Source organism: Terrapene carolina, unplaced genomic scaffold, assembly GCF_002925995.2.
Source record: "Terrapene carolina triunguis isolate 2854851 unplaced genomic scaffold, T_m_triunguis-2.0 Scaffold85, whole genome shotgun sequence".
Classification (NCBI taxonomy): domain Eukaryota; kingdom Metazoa; phylum Chordata; order Testudines; family Emydidae; genus Terrapene; species Terrapene triunguis.
This window is the reverse complement of record NW_020664436.1, coordinates 43216638-43238931: the sequence shown is the minus strand read 5'-3', so window position 1 is coordinate 43238931 and position 22294 is coordinate 43216638. Positions and strand designations below refer to the sequence as shown.

Genomic DNA, 22294 nt, shown 5'->3' with positions numbered 1-22294 from the left:
TACACTGCTATTTTTAGCAATATAGTGTCGCACTGCCAGACCCTTTTCCCACTGTAGTGAAAGACTATGGCAGCAGAGAAAGTCTCTAGCAGCAGGGAGATGCCAGAGCCTTTTCCTGACACTTGTAGCTACACACTGCCCTGGGACACACCCTCCTTTTTACAGCAGCGCATAGCTACACCCATAGGCGCCAACTTCCCCTCTGCCCTGTGAGTGCCCGACACTCCCCCTCCCCCCCCGGCCCTGCCCCCTTCCCGCCCCCATTCCGCCCCCTTCCCCCACCCCCCACCCCTGCCCTGCCTCTTCTCTGCCTCCTCCCCTGAGCGCACCATGTTCCCGCTCCTCCCCCTCCCTCCCAGAAAGTCCTAAGCACCACCAAACAACTGTTAGGTGGCAGGAATGGGAGGAGCAGGGATGCGGCGTGCTCGCAGGGGGAAGAGTAGGCGAGGAGCTGCCGGTGGGTGCAGGGCACCCGCTAATTTTTCCCCCAGGCCTGTGTCTGACTTTGAAGCCTAAAAAGCTTGAATCAGTGAAAAGGGATGGAAGCAGCTACAAGTGCAGTTAAGACATTTGTTTGTTTAGAATATCACTAGGATCAATATCACTGGGATTTTCAGTTTGTTAGTTTCCAACCTTTAAGTTCTCAGCCATTTTTGGCTTTTGTACACACATGACTTTACTGTTTACCCCAATATGGCAGCATAGGCTTTACACTGCTTGTGTGTGTATAATATGCTTACTGTATTTCAATTACAGTACAGAGGTTACCTAGATACACAGCTACTTGGGAATAAATAACCCTCAAACCTAGACATGTAGGCCAATATTTTTAAGAAGGGTGCTTTAAGTTAGTCTCTGAGTCCATATTTAGGCACCTAAATAAGTCTTGTTTTTCAAAAATGTTGAGCACTTTGCTGCTCCAATGTGCTTCAGATCCTAACTTTAGACACCCATTTTTAAAAAATGCTACTCATAACATCTAAAATGAGTCATGGTGAACAGAGAGCAGGAGACTTTCAAGCAAACAAGTGGCAGATGGAACTTAAATCATATAACAGAGTACATAATTAGCAGTCTAAGGTGTCTCTGAGGATCAGATTGTATATTGGTGTATACTGGCACAATTCCATTAATTTAAATAATACTTTGCACTTCTATAGTGCCCATACACCTTGAGTTCCCAAACACTGACACAAATTCTGTCAGTTACGCTCATACAAATCATGAGCAACTGATAGGATTTGGCCTCTGTAGACTTTCAAAACGTGTAGAAAAGGGTTGGCGTTCATGACAGTCACATATTATCCAGCACAAATAGAACTTTGTTAGGCAGTAGTGCCTCATTCAAAAGTTTGACAATGGTTAAGTCGCTGGTGTGCTGAAACTGCTGCCTATCATGCTGACTAATATTGTTTCCTTGTACTCTGTCTATATCCAACTGTTGTCTTTTGTTTTATATTCAGATTATAAGTAGGCTTGACAGAATTTGATTTTTGTTTTTATAATCATTAGGGTCATATTGATTTTAAGCAATTTTTATTTTTATCAACTTACATGTTCACAGTTGTGGGAATTTATGGGTGGTTAGACAATTATTTAATAACAGTAGACACTGAGATTTAAAATGTCAAAACTTTGCCCATTAAACCACAAATTACCAACGTCATATGTCAAAATATAGAAACTAAATAGCATTAACTCAATCTTTAATGAGTTCTCAAACAGCATTTTTCTTTCTTTGTCTATCTGTAAATTTTGATTATTATCAATGGAGATATTTTTCATCAGTTTGCCTGGGTGTACGGTGAAATTGAAGTTTATCAGCATTTAATGATAAAAATCTAATTCTTCCTAGTCCAATTATAAACTCCTTAAGGCAGGCACTGTCTTTGTGTTCTGTGTTTGTACAGCACCTAGCACAGTATAACTAGGGCTCCTAGGCACTGTGGTAATACAAATAAATAATATCTGAGTCCTATTGTATTGGATGCTGTCAAGGCTGATTCCCCACTCTGGCACTTCGAGTGCAGAAGGTGGGGGCCCGCAAGGATTCTAAAAATTAATACTGGCCACTCCAGGCTGGTATTAAACTCCCTAGGTCACAGTTTCTCTCTGACCTTGGAGGGGTAGATGCTGCCACCACCCAAGTGCAAAATAAACCCCTTGGGAATTCCTTCCTGTGGGGTACCCTCAAGCCCTTTCACCCGCCCTCCAGGGAAGAGCTGAGAAAGAAAACAAAGGAAATTAGTTGGTGCCCCCAGCTAATTAAACAACATATGCACAAACCTCTTAGGGACACAACAATCCAATCCTGTTCTTAAAAAAAGGTAAATTTTATTAAAAACAAAAAGAAAGAAAATACATCTGGAACTTAGGCTTTTGCTAGATTTAAAAAACCCACTTACAAAATTTAAATATCAAGAATAACCTTCTTGAGGTCCATCTTAAAGGTTACAAGCAAAACAAAAAGCATTTGGTGTTAGCACAGAGGAGTCCACAAGCCAATAAGAAATAAAAGAAATAACCATAATTGCGTCTCTTTAGACATTCCCTGATTTACTGATACATTTGAGGGTTCCAAATAAGTAGTTCTAGATATGATCTGATGATCTGGCTTAAAGCTTCTCATAGCATAACTGCTCCCTGTTCCTCTCTTTCCCAGAGAACCACAACACACAGACAAAGGGAAGTTTTTCCCCCAATTTTAAAAAGTTCTAGCCCTCCCATTGGCTCTTTTGGTCAGGTGCCCACTCCTTTCCTTTTTACCTGTGGGCTTGTTAACCCTTTACAGTAAAGTAAGTAGAGAACAGCTCCTAACAGGGGTTTTATAGCTAACTGGTACTATGCAGAAATACTAAGAAATCGTAAACCAACTCCTAAGAGTTTACCATAGTTCTCCCCTGTATTTGGACTAGGAAATAATGATAAAGAGTGAACTTTCTTTTCTCCCATTTCTTTGCATGCAGAGTGATTAGAATATGGAAAGGAATGAAAAGGAAAGCCATTACCATGGAATTTAGTCACTCATAGTTGGTGCTGATCTCAAAGGGGAAAAAACAACAAAATCCTTAATGGCTCAGTCTCAAAGATATGACAAAGATGAACCAGTTATTTAAAAATCCCCACTGTCTGTTTCTGGCACAAATTGGAAATATAAATGGGGGCAAAATCCTCCCTTTTAAATATTTATAACTGATGCACTATGCCCACCAGCAGGGTCATAAATCATATTTGAGGATTACAAAGATCTAACTGAGGGTGTTCTTGACCTCCTTCATAAACAGTCAGAGAATATCTTTTATTAAGACACACCATGTTCCATAGCCAAATGGCAAGCTCAAATAGACAGTGTTTGATGCATTGAAATAAAAACATTTCCCGTTGTGGATATCCTTGATTGTTTGTTTGTAACATTTTAAAAGCGAGTTTCAAGTATGTAGGACCAGATCTTCAGCCATTATAAATTGGTGTAGTTTTGTCACAAAGTACCCCAAACTTGTTGGTGGAGGGAGGCCTTTAAAATCAAATACATTGGTTTTTTATGTAGTGTGTGTGTTATATAAAATAAGAGATTTAATGTTATTAGTATAACAAGTTTTAGATTTCTTTTTTATTAATTACAATGTGCATGAAAATCTTTTAAAAACGTGTGTGAAAACAAGTTGTAATAGAATCGTATTGTTTATTATAATTATAAGCTGAATCAATGTGTTGAAACACCGTATTTCTACAAATATAGATAGTTAATTAGAAAGTGATAGACATCTGTGTGCCAGAAGCATAAACGTTGCTTGGAATGTTACTTTAATTTTCTCCTGTAGTTCCTGGCTGTAGAAACCACACTGATTGTGAATTCTGGTCTGTCACAAAAGGGCAAGGAAGCAGAGAGTGTCAAGGGCAAGTAAGAACGTACATGAGACAGATATTGAGAAAAATGGAATGGTAGGAAACAGATGTGGGAGTGGGAGTCAGTCTGAGGGCAATCTGATTCATAGATGAAATGTAAGATGTCATGAGCAACTAATTGACCTATACTTGAACCTTACTTTTGCCTCAATTTAAATCTCAGGTGAAAAATTTCATACCTATTAATGGGGAATGCAAATTGGAAATAAGGAAAAAAGAAGAGTGTGTGTGTGTGTGTGTGTGTGTGTGTGCGTGCATTTTTATAGATATATACTGCCTGCCATGAAAGACAAAATGGTGAAGAATCCTCCTTATTTCACACAAATGTTTTAAATGGCAAAAATCACCTTAGCATAGAGCTACAGCTGGTCAGTTTTCTTTCATGAGACACCTTTGTCTCTTTGTTTTAAAGAAGTATTGAATTTATTTTGAAGAGGCATGCAGTCCTTACTTGAGATAAGCAATTCAAAAACAATGCTGAAAGTCAAACCTTGATATCCCTGATACACAGATTATTGCCAATCTCTGGTTTTTAATCTTGTAGTCTACGAAGTCTGGATAACTTTTTTTCCATTTTTAAGCATCAAGAGCTTTGTGTTTAAAACCTTCAGGAGATAAGCTGGGCAATTACTGTTCTACACCATATCAATTTAAGGCCCTCCAATAAAAGGCACTTATATACGATTTTACATCTAAGGTTCTCAAAGCACTTTTATTTTTTACAATAAAAATTGTCTAACAATTATTTTTGTGTAAGTTTCAGGCTGACATTTCAAAGTAGTCTCTTGGCCTTCTTTTTGACTGCATACATTTTTTCATGGAGGAAAAAACTATTTCCTGAACAAAGGAGAGTTCAGAATTTGATTTATCATTAATTTTTATGCTTATTCCCGTTAAGGATAAGAAAAAGGCAGAAGATTAGATTATACATTTGTCAGCTGTTCAAAACACAGTTATACCAAATTCTTTTGAGAAGATGATGATCCTGAATAACTGTTTCTTTGTAGCTCTGCCAACTAAAATTCACACTTGATTTATCCAGGATGGAGAATATTCCTCTTACACAAGTGTTAACCTGTGACCCTCACCTGATCTTGGGAGGTCCATAACTGACAATAAACAGTAACCTACATGTTAAAATAAGTTAGGATGCTTAGAAAATGCAAGAAGGGTAAACAAATGTAAAATATTTGTTTAGGCTTTGCAATAAGCTACATTATGGCCTGGTAAGGTATAGTGATTAACATGAGGCCTAGCAAGGCCTGGCAGGTAGTATGAGTAAGTACTTGACTTAGGGTTATAAGGTTTGTAGGTGTTTTTACAATATATAGCTTGTAATGAACAAGTCCGCTGCAAAAACATGAAAATGTTTTTGGGGGATTTGTAGTATGTGTAACCATGAGGTTAACATTATTAATGTATTGGAAAATGTATTAATGTAGTATTGACACAAATAGCTTATGTCAGCAATTAAAACTCCAATTATGGGTACTTGGAAATTCACATATGGATAAGAGGCCAACACCTAAGAAAATATAGCCACAAATGGTGTCTCCCGTCTGATACTGGTCAAAACCACGTCTGTTTTTGACTCCATACTGAATGGGGGACAAACCTTAGAAAAGCAGGATTGTCCAGCTTAATACTGGATAACTGGCCTGCCTAGGCACCAGGTAGCTGCTGGAGCCTTTCCCCCGTGTTGCCCCTCTTGTCCCTGCCAAACCCACTCCCATTGGAAAGGAGAGAATTTTTCTCCTCCAAATTGCAAAGACATTTAACCACTGAGTATTAAGCATAATTATAGATATTGCACTACAATATCCAGAAATCCTCAGACTGCTGCCCTTTTTAATCATCTTCCTTCTCAGCTACTTCAGCCTCATACTCTCTGATATTGCTCTCCTCTAGGCCATCCAGAATGCAGCTGCTAAAAGTCATCATCTTTGTCCATTGACTCAACCACATCCTCTTTAAACATTTCTATTAGTTTCCCTTTTCTACCACACCAAAGACATCTTGACCTTGCCTTTAAGGCCCCACATAATGCCACCGTTACCTACGTATCCAAATTAGTCTCACCACAGCCAGCTTCCTCTGCTCAGAAAATGATGATCCAGCCTTTCTGATCCACTTACTTCCCAACTGTGTGCGCTTTTTTTTTTTTTTTTTTTTTTTTTTTTGAGGCTGTCCATATACTTGGAATGCCCTCCCAGTTATGGTCTGCCAATCTTCAATCCCCTCTTCATTTAGCTTTTTCCTTAAGATCTGCTGCTTACACCCTTACTTAAAGAAGTGAGTGAAAAATAGAATTTTTTAAAGAACTAACTAACCATTACGTGTATATACAGTATCTCAACTGTGTAACTGCACAGTCTTTCAACTGTACCAATGTCCTTCCTCCGAATCCACTACTGTTTGTTACTGTCACTTACCATATCACATCTGAAATTTGACCCTGATCCTGTAATCCTGCAGTTAGTTCAATGGGACTGTTCATGTGCATAAAGATGTACCCAAATGAACTAAGGCCTTAGATTATAAGCGCTTCAGACTTCTTCCTAGTTTTCTAGGCATTTTCTTTAGATGCCTAGAAAATGTATCTTCAAAACAGTGACTTCACAACATCATCTTGCCTGAGATTAGTTAGGTAAAATAGATTCCTCCACGATTAGCGGCTTGCAGAAATAAAGTATGGGAAATCTTGTCAGTGGAAAAAATGACAGACAGCTTTATTTGAGGATCAAATAGATTTTTATTGTGTATGGTTACCATTTTTTGAATTTGAATGAAATAAATAGTGTCATGGTGAGTTGGCAACAACAAGGGCCAGGTTCAATATCTATGGGTTCCTCTTAGCAATTTAAGACAGAATCAGCTTGAGCCCCCAACTAGGAACCCAAGAAAAGAAAACACCACCCTTGGTGCCTCTAAGAGGCAATACTTCCTCAATCACAAGCACTGAGCCTGTGTAAACAAGAGAGCTCTTATTAAAAGGGAAAGGGAACCCAGCATTAATTTGGGAAAACACCACAACCATATTTCAAAAGCATGTAACAAGAAGCAAACACCCACCCCACAGTACGTTGGACAATGTCCTTTGCCTTGTGGTGTCGAAGTCCCTTTAACATCCTACTCACAGTTGTTCTGGGTCAGTGAAGACCCAGAATTCAAAGGTGAATTCACGTGGGTTCACCTCATAGACTCATAGACTTTAAGGTCAGAAGGGACCATTATGATCATCTAGTCTGACCTCCCGCATGATGCAGGCCACAAAAGCTGACCCACCCACTCTTGGAATAATTCTCTCCCTTGACTCAGCTGTTGAAGTCCCCAAATCATGATTTAAAGACTTCAAGTCGCAGAGAATCCTCCAGCAAGCGACCCCTGCCCCATGCTGTGGAGGAAGGCGAAAAACCTCCAGGGCCTCTGCCAATCTACCTTGGAGGAAAATTCCTTCCCGACCCCAAATATGGCGATCAGCTGAACCCCGAGCATGCGAGCAAGATTCTCCAGCCAGACCCTCCGGAAAAAAGTTCTCTGTAGTAACTTTTAATATCCCATCATTGACCGTTGTTACTAATTACCAGCGATGGCACGTTATTGACCTATTGACTAAAATCACGTCATCCCATCAAACCATCCCTGAAAAGGGGGGAAGCGAATGGAGCAATGCCTTCACTGCTGCCACCTCTGCAACTGGCCTTAAAGCCACCATAGTTTAACACTACCAACTTAAACGCCATTATCTTCGACACAAGAAAAAAATTTAATTACCAAAAGCCTAAGAAGAGTTCAGAAAAAAAAGAATAAAAAAATCTGTGTCAAAAGGGTAGTTGACATAAAAGGAAAAGTCTATAGGTTTGTCGGACGCTTTAACATTTTTCAGTGCAAAGGTGAAACATAAGTGCTTGGCACCATTATCAAGGACATCCTCACCCACTGATATTTTCTTCAACACCATATTCATAGTGGGAATAAGAAACAATTGTGGAGAATCTCTGTCACCTTTGTTTAGCAGAAAACAACTTGTACAATCAAAAAATTTGTCATGTTGTAGAAAACATGAAGGTAGAAGAATGAGGAGGAAGTGGATTTTTTTTTTTAAAGGGAAAGAGGATTTGTGTTTTAGTTTCCTGGCTTACTGGTGATGGGTTATTCTTAAATTGTACCATAGCACTTAAGATGTACAATCATGTCAAGATCATCTAGAACAGTGGTGGGCAACCTGCGGACCGCGGACCGCACACAGCCCATCAGGGTAATCCGCTGGTGGGCTGCGAGACAGTTTGTTTACATTGACCGTCCGCAGGCATGGCCACCTGCAGCTCCCAGTAGCCGCGGTTCACCGTTCCCAGCCAATGGGAACTGCGGGAAGTGGATGGGAGGTGGGCCCATATGAATGCACCTCAGAACTCTCTCTTCGCTCACTAAGGACAACCAACAGTGCAGTGCAGTGGAGGGAAAGAGGAGTGGTGTGATAAAGGTACATTTGTTCATCAGACTTTCACATCACAAGATGTGAAACTGATGCAAAGGACACTGCACAATGTACTGTGGGGCTTTTGGTTATGTGCTTTTGAATCAGGGTTATGGTGTTTTCCCAAATTAATGCTGGGTTCCTTTCTCTTTTAATAAAAGTTTTCATTTGTTATAGCAAACTCTGTGCTTGTGAGTGGGGAAATTATTGCCTCTTAAAGGCGCCCACAGTGGTGTTTAGTTTCCCCAGATTACTTGTTGGGGGCTCAAGAAGATTCTGTTTTGTAAAGAGGAAGCCTAGATATTGAACCTGGCCCCAGTTGCTGCCAACTCCACCTTACACTACTAAGCTGCCCCCTCTTTTGACTAGAGGCCACATTAGCTGTTCAGCAGAGAAGGCATCTCAGTTGAAAGTAACCATTTGGGAGCGAGCTTGCAGCAACAGCAACCTGGGCAGTACTGCTTGTCACAACCACAAATTGCTCTGGGGTTTCCCCAAAGATCAAGGGACCTGTGACCAAGTGTTTCATGAAGCCAAAAGGCCAGCTTGGGAATAAGTTATGATCTGTAAGAAAACTCAGTGACAAATTCCTAACCCTAATGATGTTTGCTTTTTCCTTATTTTCCGTGGAAAAGGGCTAGAAATGTACTCATTTTTTAAAATGAAAACAGATTAGCCCTGACATTTCTAGGTCCCCAAGAGAATGATGGAGCCTGAGGGCTTTGCATTTCACATAGGCTGGCTCTGGGAATACCTCGCAAAACATTTGCACTCCGACATACACTTCAGAATACACAAACATAGTGCATATTGTGGCAATTGCAGATTTTTTTATTAAAGCTTTGGAGGACACAAATACTGTAAGCAGCAGCTAGTCACAATCAAGGCATTAAAGACTATGGATCTAATGGATCTAGGATCTTATCATAGTGGAGAGAGTCTTATTGGAATTGTGCTATGAACATTGTACTATATTTTAGCAATACAAATATTTTGGGCTTTATCTTTTCTTCCAGAGCTCAATTTTTTTTACTTTTATTTTTATTAATTTATTTGAGGGGTGGGAAGTATAGGAGAAGGATTGGGGAAAGGAGATATGGTATGTTCCAACTTTTTAAATTGTTTTCCCCTGTGTGATTGGTTTGAAAATAACCATGTTCTTCCCCCTTCTGACCCTCATCACCTCAAATACTGCTCCCTCAGATAAACACTCAAACAAAGATCTTCAGAGTTAGCTGGAACAACTGTAGTGAAGAAAATTAGTAAAGCTGCTATATTTGTGTCTGAGTTTCACTTCAGAATAGCCTGAATTCTCTATAATATGTCAGTAGCTGTAAATATAAGGTATTCCCTACCTGTTATTTTCATCCTACTGCTTACTCCCAATATCTTTTTTTTAAAAGTTTTAATTTGTGCTCTCTGGCAGGAATGCTACATGGGAAATAATATCAGAAAATAGAACTGACCCTGCTTCCTCTTAGTGCTTGATTAAATTAATGTTGCAGTATGTGATTTGTGACTCCTCTGCAATATGCCTTTTGATTTTACAAAAAAAAAAGCTTCTCATATCACTAATGAATATTAAATTAGTTCATGTAAATACATATATTTTGTGTGGTTGCCATTCTCTGGGCATTCTGATGAGGGGAGCTTCATTAATCAATATTGCCACATTACCAAAGGGTAGTTCCTTAGCTTGATGTCAATGGAGCTATGACCGTTTACACCACCAAAGTAGCTGCCCCCATATATTAAATTCATATTTAAGGGACATGTTTTTCCATAAAACTCCTTTTGTTATATCTGTTGCAATGTTAATTCAGAAATTTTACCATATATAACTGTAAAACCACTGGACTTTACTATGTCATTGTCCCTGCATCCCCCAACATGAGATCTTGATTGAAAGGCGTAGATGTATGGCCATTGCAAAGCCCCATCTGGCACTTGCCTAATGTTCCACGAAAACAATGCTAAAGGGAATGCATCTGTTTTGCAAGTCTTAACAAGTGCAATGGCTTAGTGTGCATCTGCAAGATGATATGCCTACGTTGCCTGGGTGCTGAAGGTGTTTGCTCCCACTTTGGTACTCACTAGTTCTCAGAACCACAGTTTGGCAGAGTGTGTGTCTACACATACATACATGTCTGTTTGCATGTATATTTAGTAGGCACACAATACACATATAGTAAGTTGCTCATCCATGTGATAGATAGCATTCATCTCTGTCCCATCAGCACTCTGCTATGAATTCATCTCTGTGTGAGACTCTGATATTCCAAACCTCTCACCAGATTCAAACAGCCTCCATTTTTTTGAAACAGGCAACCTGACAAGCAAACTTTTTTATTCTTACTCTTCAAATGTGGAATCTTATTCCAAAATTGCACTGCTCTGAAGTCCACAACAGGCAATATTGAGGCCTAGGACAGTATTAGTTCTAAGTTTAAAATGCCCCAAATCCCTCCTTTCCAAATGGATAAAGAACTCATTTCTATCCCTGGAAGGCTGTATGGTAATGAAGTTTTAAATAATGACATCATGATTATTTAAAAAAGCTATTTTAGTTAATTTTTAGGTGTTTCTAAAATATATTAAAATAATTGTTTTTTTTGTGTGTGGAACTGCACAGCTGGAATCACAATAAAAAAGGGAGCCTGGCTTTATAGGTGAAGGATTATGAAAAACAGTAATAATAGTATTTTCATAAACCTTCTTAGCACTTTTGAAATAGTTTTCCTGCAAAATATGGTGCATGCATAGAACACCTGAGTGGGTGAGGTGGTGTATTATTTGTACTGATAGTTGTTTGAGATTACCAGTGTAACTCACTGTACTAAAAAAACGATAATAGTATGATGTCATATACATCTACCTATGTATCTGTACAGCCTATATGAAGTCGTAAGAATGTGTATTGTGACACATGATGGGGTGTGCCATAGGAGTATTATTGCATTAGTTTGCTAAGTTTATCTGACTCATGAGTGGCTTTACCACAAGTGAAATATGTAAATTATACCAACCTATTGTCAATAAAAACCTTTATGCCACTGAACACATCATGCATTTATATCACACATTTTCAGAAGTTATTTTAGATATGTTTTTTGTAGTGGTTTCAAAGAAAAAGAACATTTTGGAATTGTCTGTAATCCTTGCCGTGTTATTTGTTAAAGTTTTGGTAACATTAAAACTATAAGGTACATTATGACATCTTTATTATTTTACAGTTTCCCTATGGCATGGCTTTCATTTCATTTTCATTTTTTACTGGTTATTGGTTTCTTTATCATTAAATATAGCCCTCTGAATTTAAGTGTGCCTAAAGTCATACCCTCAGTCATTTTTGTGCTATTAACTGCTGGTGTCAACTGTAATTAGGGATACCATTTGTTTTCCAGATTTTGAGGTTAACCAAGCTGCCTGTCTGTTCTGAAGCAGTTAAACTATACATAAATAAATATTAAAAAGGCAAAGTTTAATCAGTAAGAATGAGATCTTAGCATCCTTACTGAGGCACAACTCCCATTAGGCTGTATATTTGAACTGTTAGTTTGTGTATTTGATGTATTACGTAGATATAACATACCTGCTAGATAGTCTAACTTAACCATATGTCAGAGGGGTAGCCGTGTTAGTGGGGTTGTCTTATTGTATATTAAGACATAAGCGATTGTCTTATTGTATATTAAGAGATATGTAGAAATGTTTTTTTAATTTTAAATTTACTTCTCAGCAACATGTATGTAGCCAAGCCTACATATGTAAGATTGTCATGACCAGATTTTATTTTTTCCCATATAGGAGACTTCCCCCATTCAACAGCATAACACAGAAGGCCCCACTAAAGGTAATCTATTTGTGATTAAAATAGATCATGTTCATTCTTTCACTGATTTCATATGAAATCTTACTCTTATTGAAATCGATAGCAAAAATGTTAACATCATTGGGAACAGGACTTAGTCCATAGTGAGAGATTTCAGAGAACTGGAAATATAATGTAATGGTTTTGTACACTGCAGTCTTGAGTGGTTTTAATTAATGTACATACATATTTTGAAAAATAAATACTTCTGAAACATTTACAATTTTCTTTCAACTATATATATATATATAGTATGCTGTTTTTGTCTTTCCCTGATCATTATGAATGCTGTTTTAATTTAGGGGAAAAAAAGTGAAAGGCGAAAATAAATGAGAGCTTTCATTGTGAGGAAAGTTACATTTTAAATGTGTGTGAGGGGGAGGGAGTTTTGAGCAGTGACTGGACACAATGTCCAGTCATTTTTCAAAATACATACTGAAAGCTGAATATAGATTTTTTTTGATTCAGATGCATGTTGGGTCTTGACAGAAGAAGGGAGTGAAAATATTGTAGCACTGTAGGCTGCAGGACCACTTCCAGTATTCTTAGGTATTGAAGGCTTGAAAATTTGTGAATCAACATAAATAGCTCGGTTCAGCAGAAGATATCAAAAGTCTTCCAAACCACAGAGGCTTAGAAGGTGACGGTATGTGCATGATACTACACAGCAGGCTGACCTATCCAGCCTTACTGCATAGGACTCATAATTAGTAAAAGCTATTCCTACCTACCAGAGGTGTGGAGTTACTTCACAGTGAAGAGTAAATGTAAATGTGATTCCAGCTGTATACACCACAACTTCATATTCTTCATCTGTGCCTCATCTCGTCACTCCTGGCTGGAGCTCTGCAGCCTCTAGTAGTTGTAGCCTTAGGGCGGAAGTAACTTAAGTGCAGCTCTAGAATGTGGAAAAGGCACAGAATTTAGACTTTTAAAACATTTTTATTGTTTTTTCATAAAACATCTGTGATCCATTATTTCAAGCATCCAGAAATAGAATTAATTCTAGGTGAAGGAAAACACATATACAGTACAGTAACCACTATTGTAAATAACAGCAATAAAGCAAGAGACATATTCACATTACACAAATTTCTCTTATTATTTTACCATTACCTCTATTAAAGAAAACATGAAACCTGCCAACTAGTTTTAGTAACCTAAAAACACCAAAGTATTTGGTGCTGCCACAAAAAGAAAAATAAATGCATCAGTTGAGATATGCTAAAACTTGAATGTAGATTGATGATGGACATGTCCAGTTATTACATCTTGGAGCATGTAGTAAGCATATCCGACCAAATCATGACAGAACCCACACTGTTACCGTTTTTAAACAAATTAATCAAGAGAGTATCCACTGCAGACAAACTTTGTTTCTGAGGTTATGTTCTTAAGGACTGTTATAAGGTTAATATGGTGCTTGAACTTATTCTCTTTGAGATTATTAAATATTATTAGACAATATACTTACTAATCTTATCTCAATGAAGGATCATTGCATCAAATTGTTTAGGTGGAAAGATACTCTTCAACTATTTCTCTTAGTACTGTGATGAGACAATATTTAATACAAATAGAGGTAATATATGTGCCGTGTAAGTGTAGAATAGATGACCCCTTAAAACTGCCATGCATGGGCAATTGGAGAAATTTTATATCCATCACTGTCAATTGATTTTGAAGCTAGTGTATCTCAATAGCCAAACTGATCCCTTCTCCACTTCCTCTACAGTGCACTATTGCTAAAACTGAATTACTCATAGAGGGAAGGCTCATCAGTTGGTGCAGCAGGACTCGAGTAGAATGACAATATGACAGACTGTTAACAATACTAGTCTTTTGTAACATGCAAAAGTGGAATAGTTGCCAGTTAAAATGGGTAAAAACACAGAGAGATTTAGAGATATCTTCATAGGAATCCAGCAGTGTGTCCTGACTTGGAAAGATGCATCTTTAAGATTTCTCAGTTTCTCCCTATTTAACTGAGGGAAAGAGAGCAGCCTGTTCCCTGCAAGTGTTTTTTTTTTTTTTTTTTTTTTTTAAAGTCTGGTTTCTGTTGAAGAGGAGCCCCCAACCCCCATCAGACACCCTTCCTCTGTCTGCTGCTTTTCCAGAACTCTCATGCAGCTGAAAGGGGAAAGAATTGAAGAGATCCCCATGGTAATCAGGAAGAGAAACCTCTCCTTATTAGAACTCTTCCACTGTGCAAGAAGGCAACTGGGTGTGGAAGGGGAAATGTAATGATGCATATCACATGCATGGAGTGGAGACATGCTTTGCTGTGAGTTCCCAGCCAAGGAAGCAATGTGCAGGAGATGGGAGAGATGAACTATGGGTGAGGCCAGAGAATCCTCTCTCCATTCCTTTCCCATCAGGTGAGGATTGTCTGTCATTCAGCAGCAGATCATTGGGCCTGGTTTTGAAATCTCCCTTCATAGTACTGTGCAGGGGTTCACACACAGCATAGAGAGTCAGTCTGTGCACCATGTACACACTCCCTATATGCTCCCCCACCCTCAACACTGCAAAGGGTGAGGGGTTTGCAGGACACTGGCCATACATCTTATGATACTAGTGGTGGCCAGGCTACCCAGATTCTTTGTGGCTAGGTTCTCTGTGCACTGCTTCCATGCTGGATTGTATCCACCAAAACCTTGTAATTCCTCCTGTATTTGGTCTTTGTGTGGAGAACAGGCTATCACCCTATGACATACCAAGGTACAATCCAGACTAATGTATTGCTGTGCCACCCCTGCCTATGCTGCCGTTTACAATGCTTTGCTGCTGCAGCTCCAACCTGGGCTGCTCACAAAAAGCCTCCAGCATACAAATCACTCCCAGCTATGTCTGTGTGTACCCTGCAGCCAGCCAGTCACACCTTGGTTCTTACCAGCCTTAAAAATCACCACAGGGTGACACCAACGTACTCCCAGTCCCAGATTTCCCCCCGAAAATGTATGTCCTGTACTGCCCAATCCTCTCCTGGTCAGAACAAATATATTAAGTCTGTTATTCCTTTCAGAGAATAATATGCACACAATTTGTTACACCGAATGGGGTTACCTAGACACTTCAACTTGAACACACTGGATTAGATAAAACAAGTTTATTAACTAGAAAGGTAGATTAGAAGTGAGTACAAGTAATGAAGCATAAAAGTCAGAAATGGTTACAAGAAAAATAAAGATAAGACGCTTACTAATGCTTAACTTAACAAACTATATTAGATTCAAGCAAAGTTTCTCATCACATGCTCCAACAGATTATTGACCAAACTCGCAGGCCAGGATCCCTCCCACAGACTCCAATGTCTGCTTCCTCTGTCTCTTCAGGTGCAGTAAATGCAATGGGCAGGGAGAGAAAGAGGGGTGCCTTCGGGTGTTTGTCACACCTTTTTATAGTTTCAGTCCCCCTTTTGAAAATAATTTCCAACTCAGAACCAGGAGACAATGAGTCTATGTGGAAGGATGTTCCCTGCTGGTTTTCTCACCTGTTGGAACTTCCTTTGTCTTCCCTTCCTGCTTGATGACTGTTTATTGCTTAAATGCACAGTAAGCAGGGCACATATTCCTTTGTTTAGGACAGACCTGTTTGCCAGCTTCTGTTTGGGCAGGGCTGTGGGGTTTGAAACGTGTTAATAATACCATACAAGGGAATCTTATAACTTCACATTCAATGTTGCTAAACATATTTTACCAGGACAATACTGACCTGAAAATTATGAGTTTTCAGATGATACCTTACAAGGCATATTTTGTACAAAGATTATTACATAGTGTTCAGAGGGTATATTCTGTCACACACCCTTGATAAATATACATAATAATTACAGTCTTCAGAGGCTGGAGTTCTTGGCTCTCATGGGATGCTTTCCTAATGGCCTTGAGGTACAAATGTAGCTTTATTTTCTTTAAATAATGCTGTGACTGTACACTCCATATTCTTCACAGTGATATTATGAAATGATTATGGCATAATTATGATGCATTTTCTGCAAGACAGGTCATGTAAGGTGTCATTGGAAAAGTTATGATTTGCTGAATATAATTATCCTATTTGTGTGCATGTATCGTTTTTGTATTTGAAGTTATGAATATTGACTATATATCTGTATTTCACATGTAGTCAAACCTGGGTAACACCCATTAGGCAAGAGGCTTCCAGGCTAAACAGCTGGTTGTGAAGAGCCCATTCAGGGTAATGAGCCATTAGGGAAAATAATAGTCCTTAGGAGAAGCTTATCCTCCACCCATGTGTCTTCCTGAGAATGCTCCAGACAGCCTGTAAGTAATGGCTGCAATGACTCTGCCAAGGGCATGTGACCAGGCCACATGACTCTAGACTCCATTTTGGGGGCCTGTATTTTTCCACAAACTGGTCTGGGAACTGGTTTTGGAACAAAGGGTTCCCCCATTTGGTAAAGCTATATAAGGCAGGGAGTGACATCATCTGTTGTTCTTCACTGCCCCACAACTCAAAACCTGAGAGAAGCTCCTAAGGAAAAGGACTTGGAATAAGGGTGGGGATCCCAAACTGCAAAGCTAGTGCTGCTTGTCCCTTGAGAATCAGCAAGCCTGCTTGTATTGTCAGTCAGGATGAGAGATTGTTAATTCAAATCCTATCCTTCTAGTATGTTAAACTTAGTTTGTGTTTTTGTTTCTTTATTAGGTAATCTACTTTGATGTGTTCGCTATCACTTATAATCACTTAAAATCTATCTTTTTGTAGTTAATAAACTTTATATTTTATGTTTTATATTTTATCCTAAACCAGTGTGCCTTTAAGTGAAGTGTCTGGGGGAAAATATCAGTTTGGTTACCACAAGTGTGTATATTCCGCTCCACATTGAGGGAGGGGCGGACATATTAATGAGCTTTCACTGTCCGGATCCTTGTGCAGTGCAAGACCATATAATGTTGGGTTTATACTCAAAAGGGAGGTGCATGCTTGGGGAGCTGGGAAACTGGCTGGGGTCTGCTGTTTACCCTCAGGTAGCCCAGTTTGGGTGAGTGGCACCACCTGCTGTCCTGTTGGTGATAACAGGGCTTGGGTGAGGCTAGCTGTGTTCCCAACCCTGTTGTGTGTCTTAGAGAGGTGCAGTAGTTCCCACAGTTCCCAGACTGCACCCCAGGGGTGACAACCCATCACAAATGCAATTTGTTATTGACTCATAATTTATTAGCTAAACAATTCTTTTAAAAATATGTGATTTATTTTTAAAAAGCATCTCACTTTAAAAATAATGTTTTGGCCTAATGCTTTACATTGTGTCATAATGTATTACATCAGCCTGTACCAGTCAGCTCATGTTATTTCAAAATAATTTATTGTGACACTTTCAACTTCATAGAACATATCACAGCATGAATCACAAACCAAAAAATGGGAGGATCACGTCCGCTTTAAAGAAATGTTTTATTTAAGAGCAATATTCTGAAATATACATTTTTCTAAGGCTAAAAAGGGCAGATTATTTGACTGGTACTTCAGTAACTTTATCTCTTAGGAGTTTATTTTCAGTTCAATGGGTAGTCAAATACATGAACTATCTGAGGACAGTCAGGCACCCTGTGTTCACTTGCAATATATTACAATCTCCAGCAAGTAGTTTGATTTATCCCCATTGGGTGTTTTGTTTTAGAAATAAGCTGAAATGTCTAAACTGGCTTATTCTGGATACAGTTTCAGAAAACTGTTACCTTTATTTGCTCAAATCCCTACTTAGAGCAGCTTCAAAAATCTTCTGTTTCTCAGTGTTTCCATCTCCTAATACAGTCTATGACCCTAGTCCAGCTATAAAAACTGTGTGAATGGACCAGGACTCAGGGGGAGCCTATTAATTTCAGTGGGGTGTTATGGGGCTCTTGGGGGACCACCTACATGGAGCAGCTTTCAGAACTGGGGCCTATAGATAATATTTTCCAAAGAACTGAAGTCCCTTATGAGCCTAAGTCCTATTGAATGTCTATTGGACTTAATTTTCTTAAATCTTAGGTTAACTTTTCAAAAGCATTTGTGTCTTCTGTCACCCTCTTCAAGTGTGTATATTATGTTTATCTAGTTGACACTCCATTTTTTAAAATTATATATCTTATATATCAAAATCGTATTTAATTCTGAGAGTAATGGGTCAAATGTATCTGATGTAGTTCTAACTTCACTGAAGTTACATTAGGAATGATCATGCTCCAAATTATTAAAGTAGTAGTAGAGAATATTATGTTATTGTTGAAGATGCTCAGAGGCCTGGATGCACAAAAGGAGTTAGGTGCCTGAGTCCCTGTTTCAGGGTAAAGGGAAATGGAATCTTGCCACCCCGCTTCTATGGTCCCTGACTGTGTAGCAGTGCATGTGCTTGTTAATAATGTGATGCAGACACTTGGCTGCTGTGATTGATCACCCATAAAGTGCTCATGTGCAGTCCTCCGTGCCTTCCAGCATCCTCTTTGTTCTGTTCTACTCTACTGCTGATAGATGTGTCATTGACCATGCCATAAGTGTCTGGTTTTCAGCTCCCTGGTCCCCATCATGGCCAAGGCACAGAAGGTGGCTCCTGCCATCCTCATACATTCTGGGAGCTGACACCCCTAGGCTGCCTCCGTCTCTTCCAGCAATCCCCTGCAAGCCTGCCTTTGCCTGCTTCCTTATCAGTCTCCATTTTTCTTGATGTCCTCTGTTCCCCATCCTGGAGCTCCCCCCAAAGCCTGTCCTTAGCACCTATGCTCATTTGTTGAGTCCTGGCACCCATGAGCATGTTGGCTTGGGCTTGCATGAAGCCATTAATGGCCTTGATCTCAGCTTCATTGATGTTTGCTCTGTGCTGCTTATGCTGTCCCACCTCCCCAAGGTGCCTGGTGGCTGCTCCCTCACTCTGGCATACAATACTTTCATGCTGGGGCGCAAACAGAATGTGACTCATGCTTCAGCTTTTATCGCGTGTTCCAAAGTGGTGCTTTCCTGTGACCTCATGACCATGTGGGTCTGTGTTCAGCTGACACCCAGTCCTCGCTCAGCACTTGGCAATCATATAGGCACCTTAGTTCAGCCTCCTATGTTGAACTCTCAGACATAGGTGCCTATGCAGTTGCCTGGGCTCCACCTTTGTGCACCTATCTCTTATGGATTAGCTATGCAGTTTTGAAACAAAGGAATGCTTTCTGTGGAGCCCCAGGATATGGGGGACCCTACACCCCAACACAGATGGGTGCCTTTCCAATTCTTGCTTCCCTCCTTCTCCTGCTGTGTGTGGTCCTCATTGAGCAATGTGGTTCCTTTCTTGGGTCAGCTGGTGAGGGTGGGCTATGTCTGTTCTGGGATGCCAGGGGTCTCTGTTGGGCTGCTGCTACCCCTGTTGTGTTTGGCTGCGAGTCTCCTCTTCTCCTCCTCCCCATTCTGTGGAATTGATGAGTGTTCTGAGCATTGCCTGCTCTTCTTTGTTGTTCTGTGGGAGCTGCATATTTGGGGGGGAAGGTAGTGTGGGGCCAGATGGTAGGAGTGCCTGGTGAGATGTTGTGTTGAAGAGTGGGGTGGGGAACCTACACTGTCTTCCCTTCTGGATCAGGGCTGTCTTGTGTTCCTGGAGCGCGTTTCAGTGGAGGAACATGATTAGAGAGGATTTGATTTTTTTCCAGTGGGCAGCTGGCACCCTTGCGTACATTTGGATGACCATGTCATGATGAGGCCCAGAAGTAAGGCTGACCTGTTTTGACTTCCATGGTATGAGACTGCTCCCCTCCATCTGTGGACAAGTTTGACATAAACCCATGATGCCTTTGCAGCCATGAGTTGCAGGACATTTCTGGTGTGCTCTTGGATGTGATTGAGGATGATTTCTGGGAGGATGTCCCGTGGTTGGGGTCAGGCAGGTCACTGAGACTGTAGAAAAGTAAGTGTGTGTGTGTGTGTGTGTCTCAGAGAGATGGTGCAACATGCAACTCTGCTCCTCAATTCACCCCTCTCTTCCCCTTTGTTGCTCCACCCTCCTTCTTGTGTGTGGGCTCACATGTCCCTTGGGTGATTTGAACTCACCGCCATCCGTACCATCTGTTGCTTGTGTGTCGGAGTCCTGGGTGTGTGCTCTCCTGTGGAGATAGTGAAATGGTGGACTTTGAGATGAGTGGGTGTCTTCTGAGCCTGAGGCCTTGCAATCCATTTCTGAAGATGTACTTTTTAGAAGGTAATGTGTATGTCCTTGTGCTTTCAACATGAGAACCTCTTTAGAGCTGACTTTCATATGGTTCTGCTTGACCACCCAAGTGGGGTGTTTGGGTGTGGAGGAGGCGGAAGTTTGACGTGGGCCTTGCTGAGCTTCCAGGCTAGCGTGGGGTGCTCCCAGCTCATCTGGCTTACCTTTTGAGCATTGCTTTCTAAGACACCTAACTCCACCCCACCCCCCATTCGTTTTACAGGAAGCCTGTCAAGGCTCCTTCCCCACTCTGAACTGTAGGGTACAGATGTGGGGGCCTGCATGAAAATTTCTAAGCTTAACTACCAGCTTAGATCTGGTCTGCTGCCACCACTCCTAAATGGGCTAACTCCCTTCCCTGGGTAGCCTTGAGAGATTCTTCCACCAACTCCCTGGTGAACACAGATCCAACCCCTTAGATCTTAAAACAAGGAGAAATTAACCATCCCCCCTCTTTTCTCCCACCAACTCCTGGTGGATCCAGATCCAACCCCCTTGGATCTAAAAACAAGGAAAAATCAATCAGGTTCTTAAAAAGAAGGCTTTTAATTAAAGAAAAAGGTAAAAGTCATCTCTGTAAAATCAGGATGGAAAATAACTTTACAGGGTAGTCAAACTTAAAGAGCCCAGAGGAACCCCCTCTAGCCTTAGGTTCAAAGTTACAGCAAACAGAGGTAAACACCCTAGCAAAAGGTACATTTAAAAGTTGAGAAAACAAAGATAAAACTAACACGCCTTGCCTGGCTGTACTTACAAGTTTGAAATATGAGAGACTTGTTCAAAAAAATTTGGAGAGCATGGATTAATGTCTGGTCCCTCTTAGTCCCAAGAGCGAACTCCCCCCAAAACAAAGAGCACAAACAAAAGCCTTCCCCCCCACCAAGATTTGAAAGTATCTTGTCCCCTTATTGGTCCTTTGGGTCAGGTGTCAGCCAGGTTACCTGAGCTTCTTAACCCTTTACAGGTAAAAGGATTTTGGAGTCTCTCTGGCCAGGAGGGATTTTATAGTATTGTACACAGGAGGGCTGTTACCCTTCCCTTTATAGTTATGACAAAGCCTAAGCACCTAACTCAGACTTTGAGCATCCCAGTGTTGTTCCTGTGACTTTCTAGGTGCCTAACTTCTTTTGTGATCCAGACCATCCTCCCATTTCTCTCCCTGTTTTGCCAAAAAATGCAAATAAATATTCCAGTTTTTTGAGGAGTGAATTCTGTTCCTAACGTTGTGAACACTTATTACAAAGTATTTTGTGCCATCATTTCATTTTAGACTCAGTTACCTCCTTCTCAAACAGATATGGAGCTATCTGTTTTATTAGTGTCCATTATTTATATCGGAAATGCTGATTTATAAAACTAAGACATGGGAAATTTTTCTTGTTTAACAAATTAATCTTACACTATTTTAAGCTTTTATTACTCTTCACTTCACTACTCTGTTTTTTCTGCTGCACATTTTGTCCCCTTTTGGACCTTGAAAAGTTCTGGTTAATGTAGGGTGACCAGATGTCCCAATTTTATAGGGACAGTCCCAATATTTGGGGCTTTTTCTTACATAGCCTCCTATTACCTTCCTCCCTGTCCCGATTTTTCACACTTGCTATCTGGTCACCTTAGGTTAATGTGATTTCATTTTTCTTTACAATGAATTAGGACCAATCACATCAGCCACACTATCAGAGGCTCGTTCACCCGCACATCTACCAATGTGATATATGCCATCATGTGCCAGCAATGCCCCTCTGCCATGTACTTTGGCCAAACCGGACAGTCTCTATGCAAAAGAATAAATGGACACAAATCAGACACAGGGCCAGCTCTAGGCACCAGCGTTCCAAGCATGTGCTTGGGG

General features: G+C 40.2%; 1 protein-coding gene across 1 annotated transcript in view; it reads left to right on the top strand.

Annotated features, from left to right (window-relative positions):
* Positions 1 to 22294, top strand: part of ADGB (androglobin) — a 219879-nt gene that overhangs the window by 83651 nt on the left and 113934 nt on the right. The window contains 1 exon segment of the mRNA XM_026649581.1: positions 12191 to 12236. Within this exon segment, the coding sequence (XP_026505366.1) occupies positions 12191 to 12236 (46 nt within the window).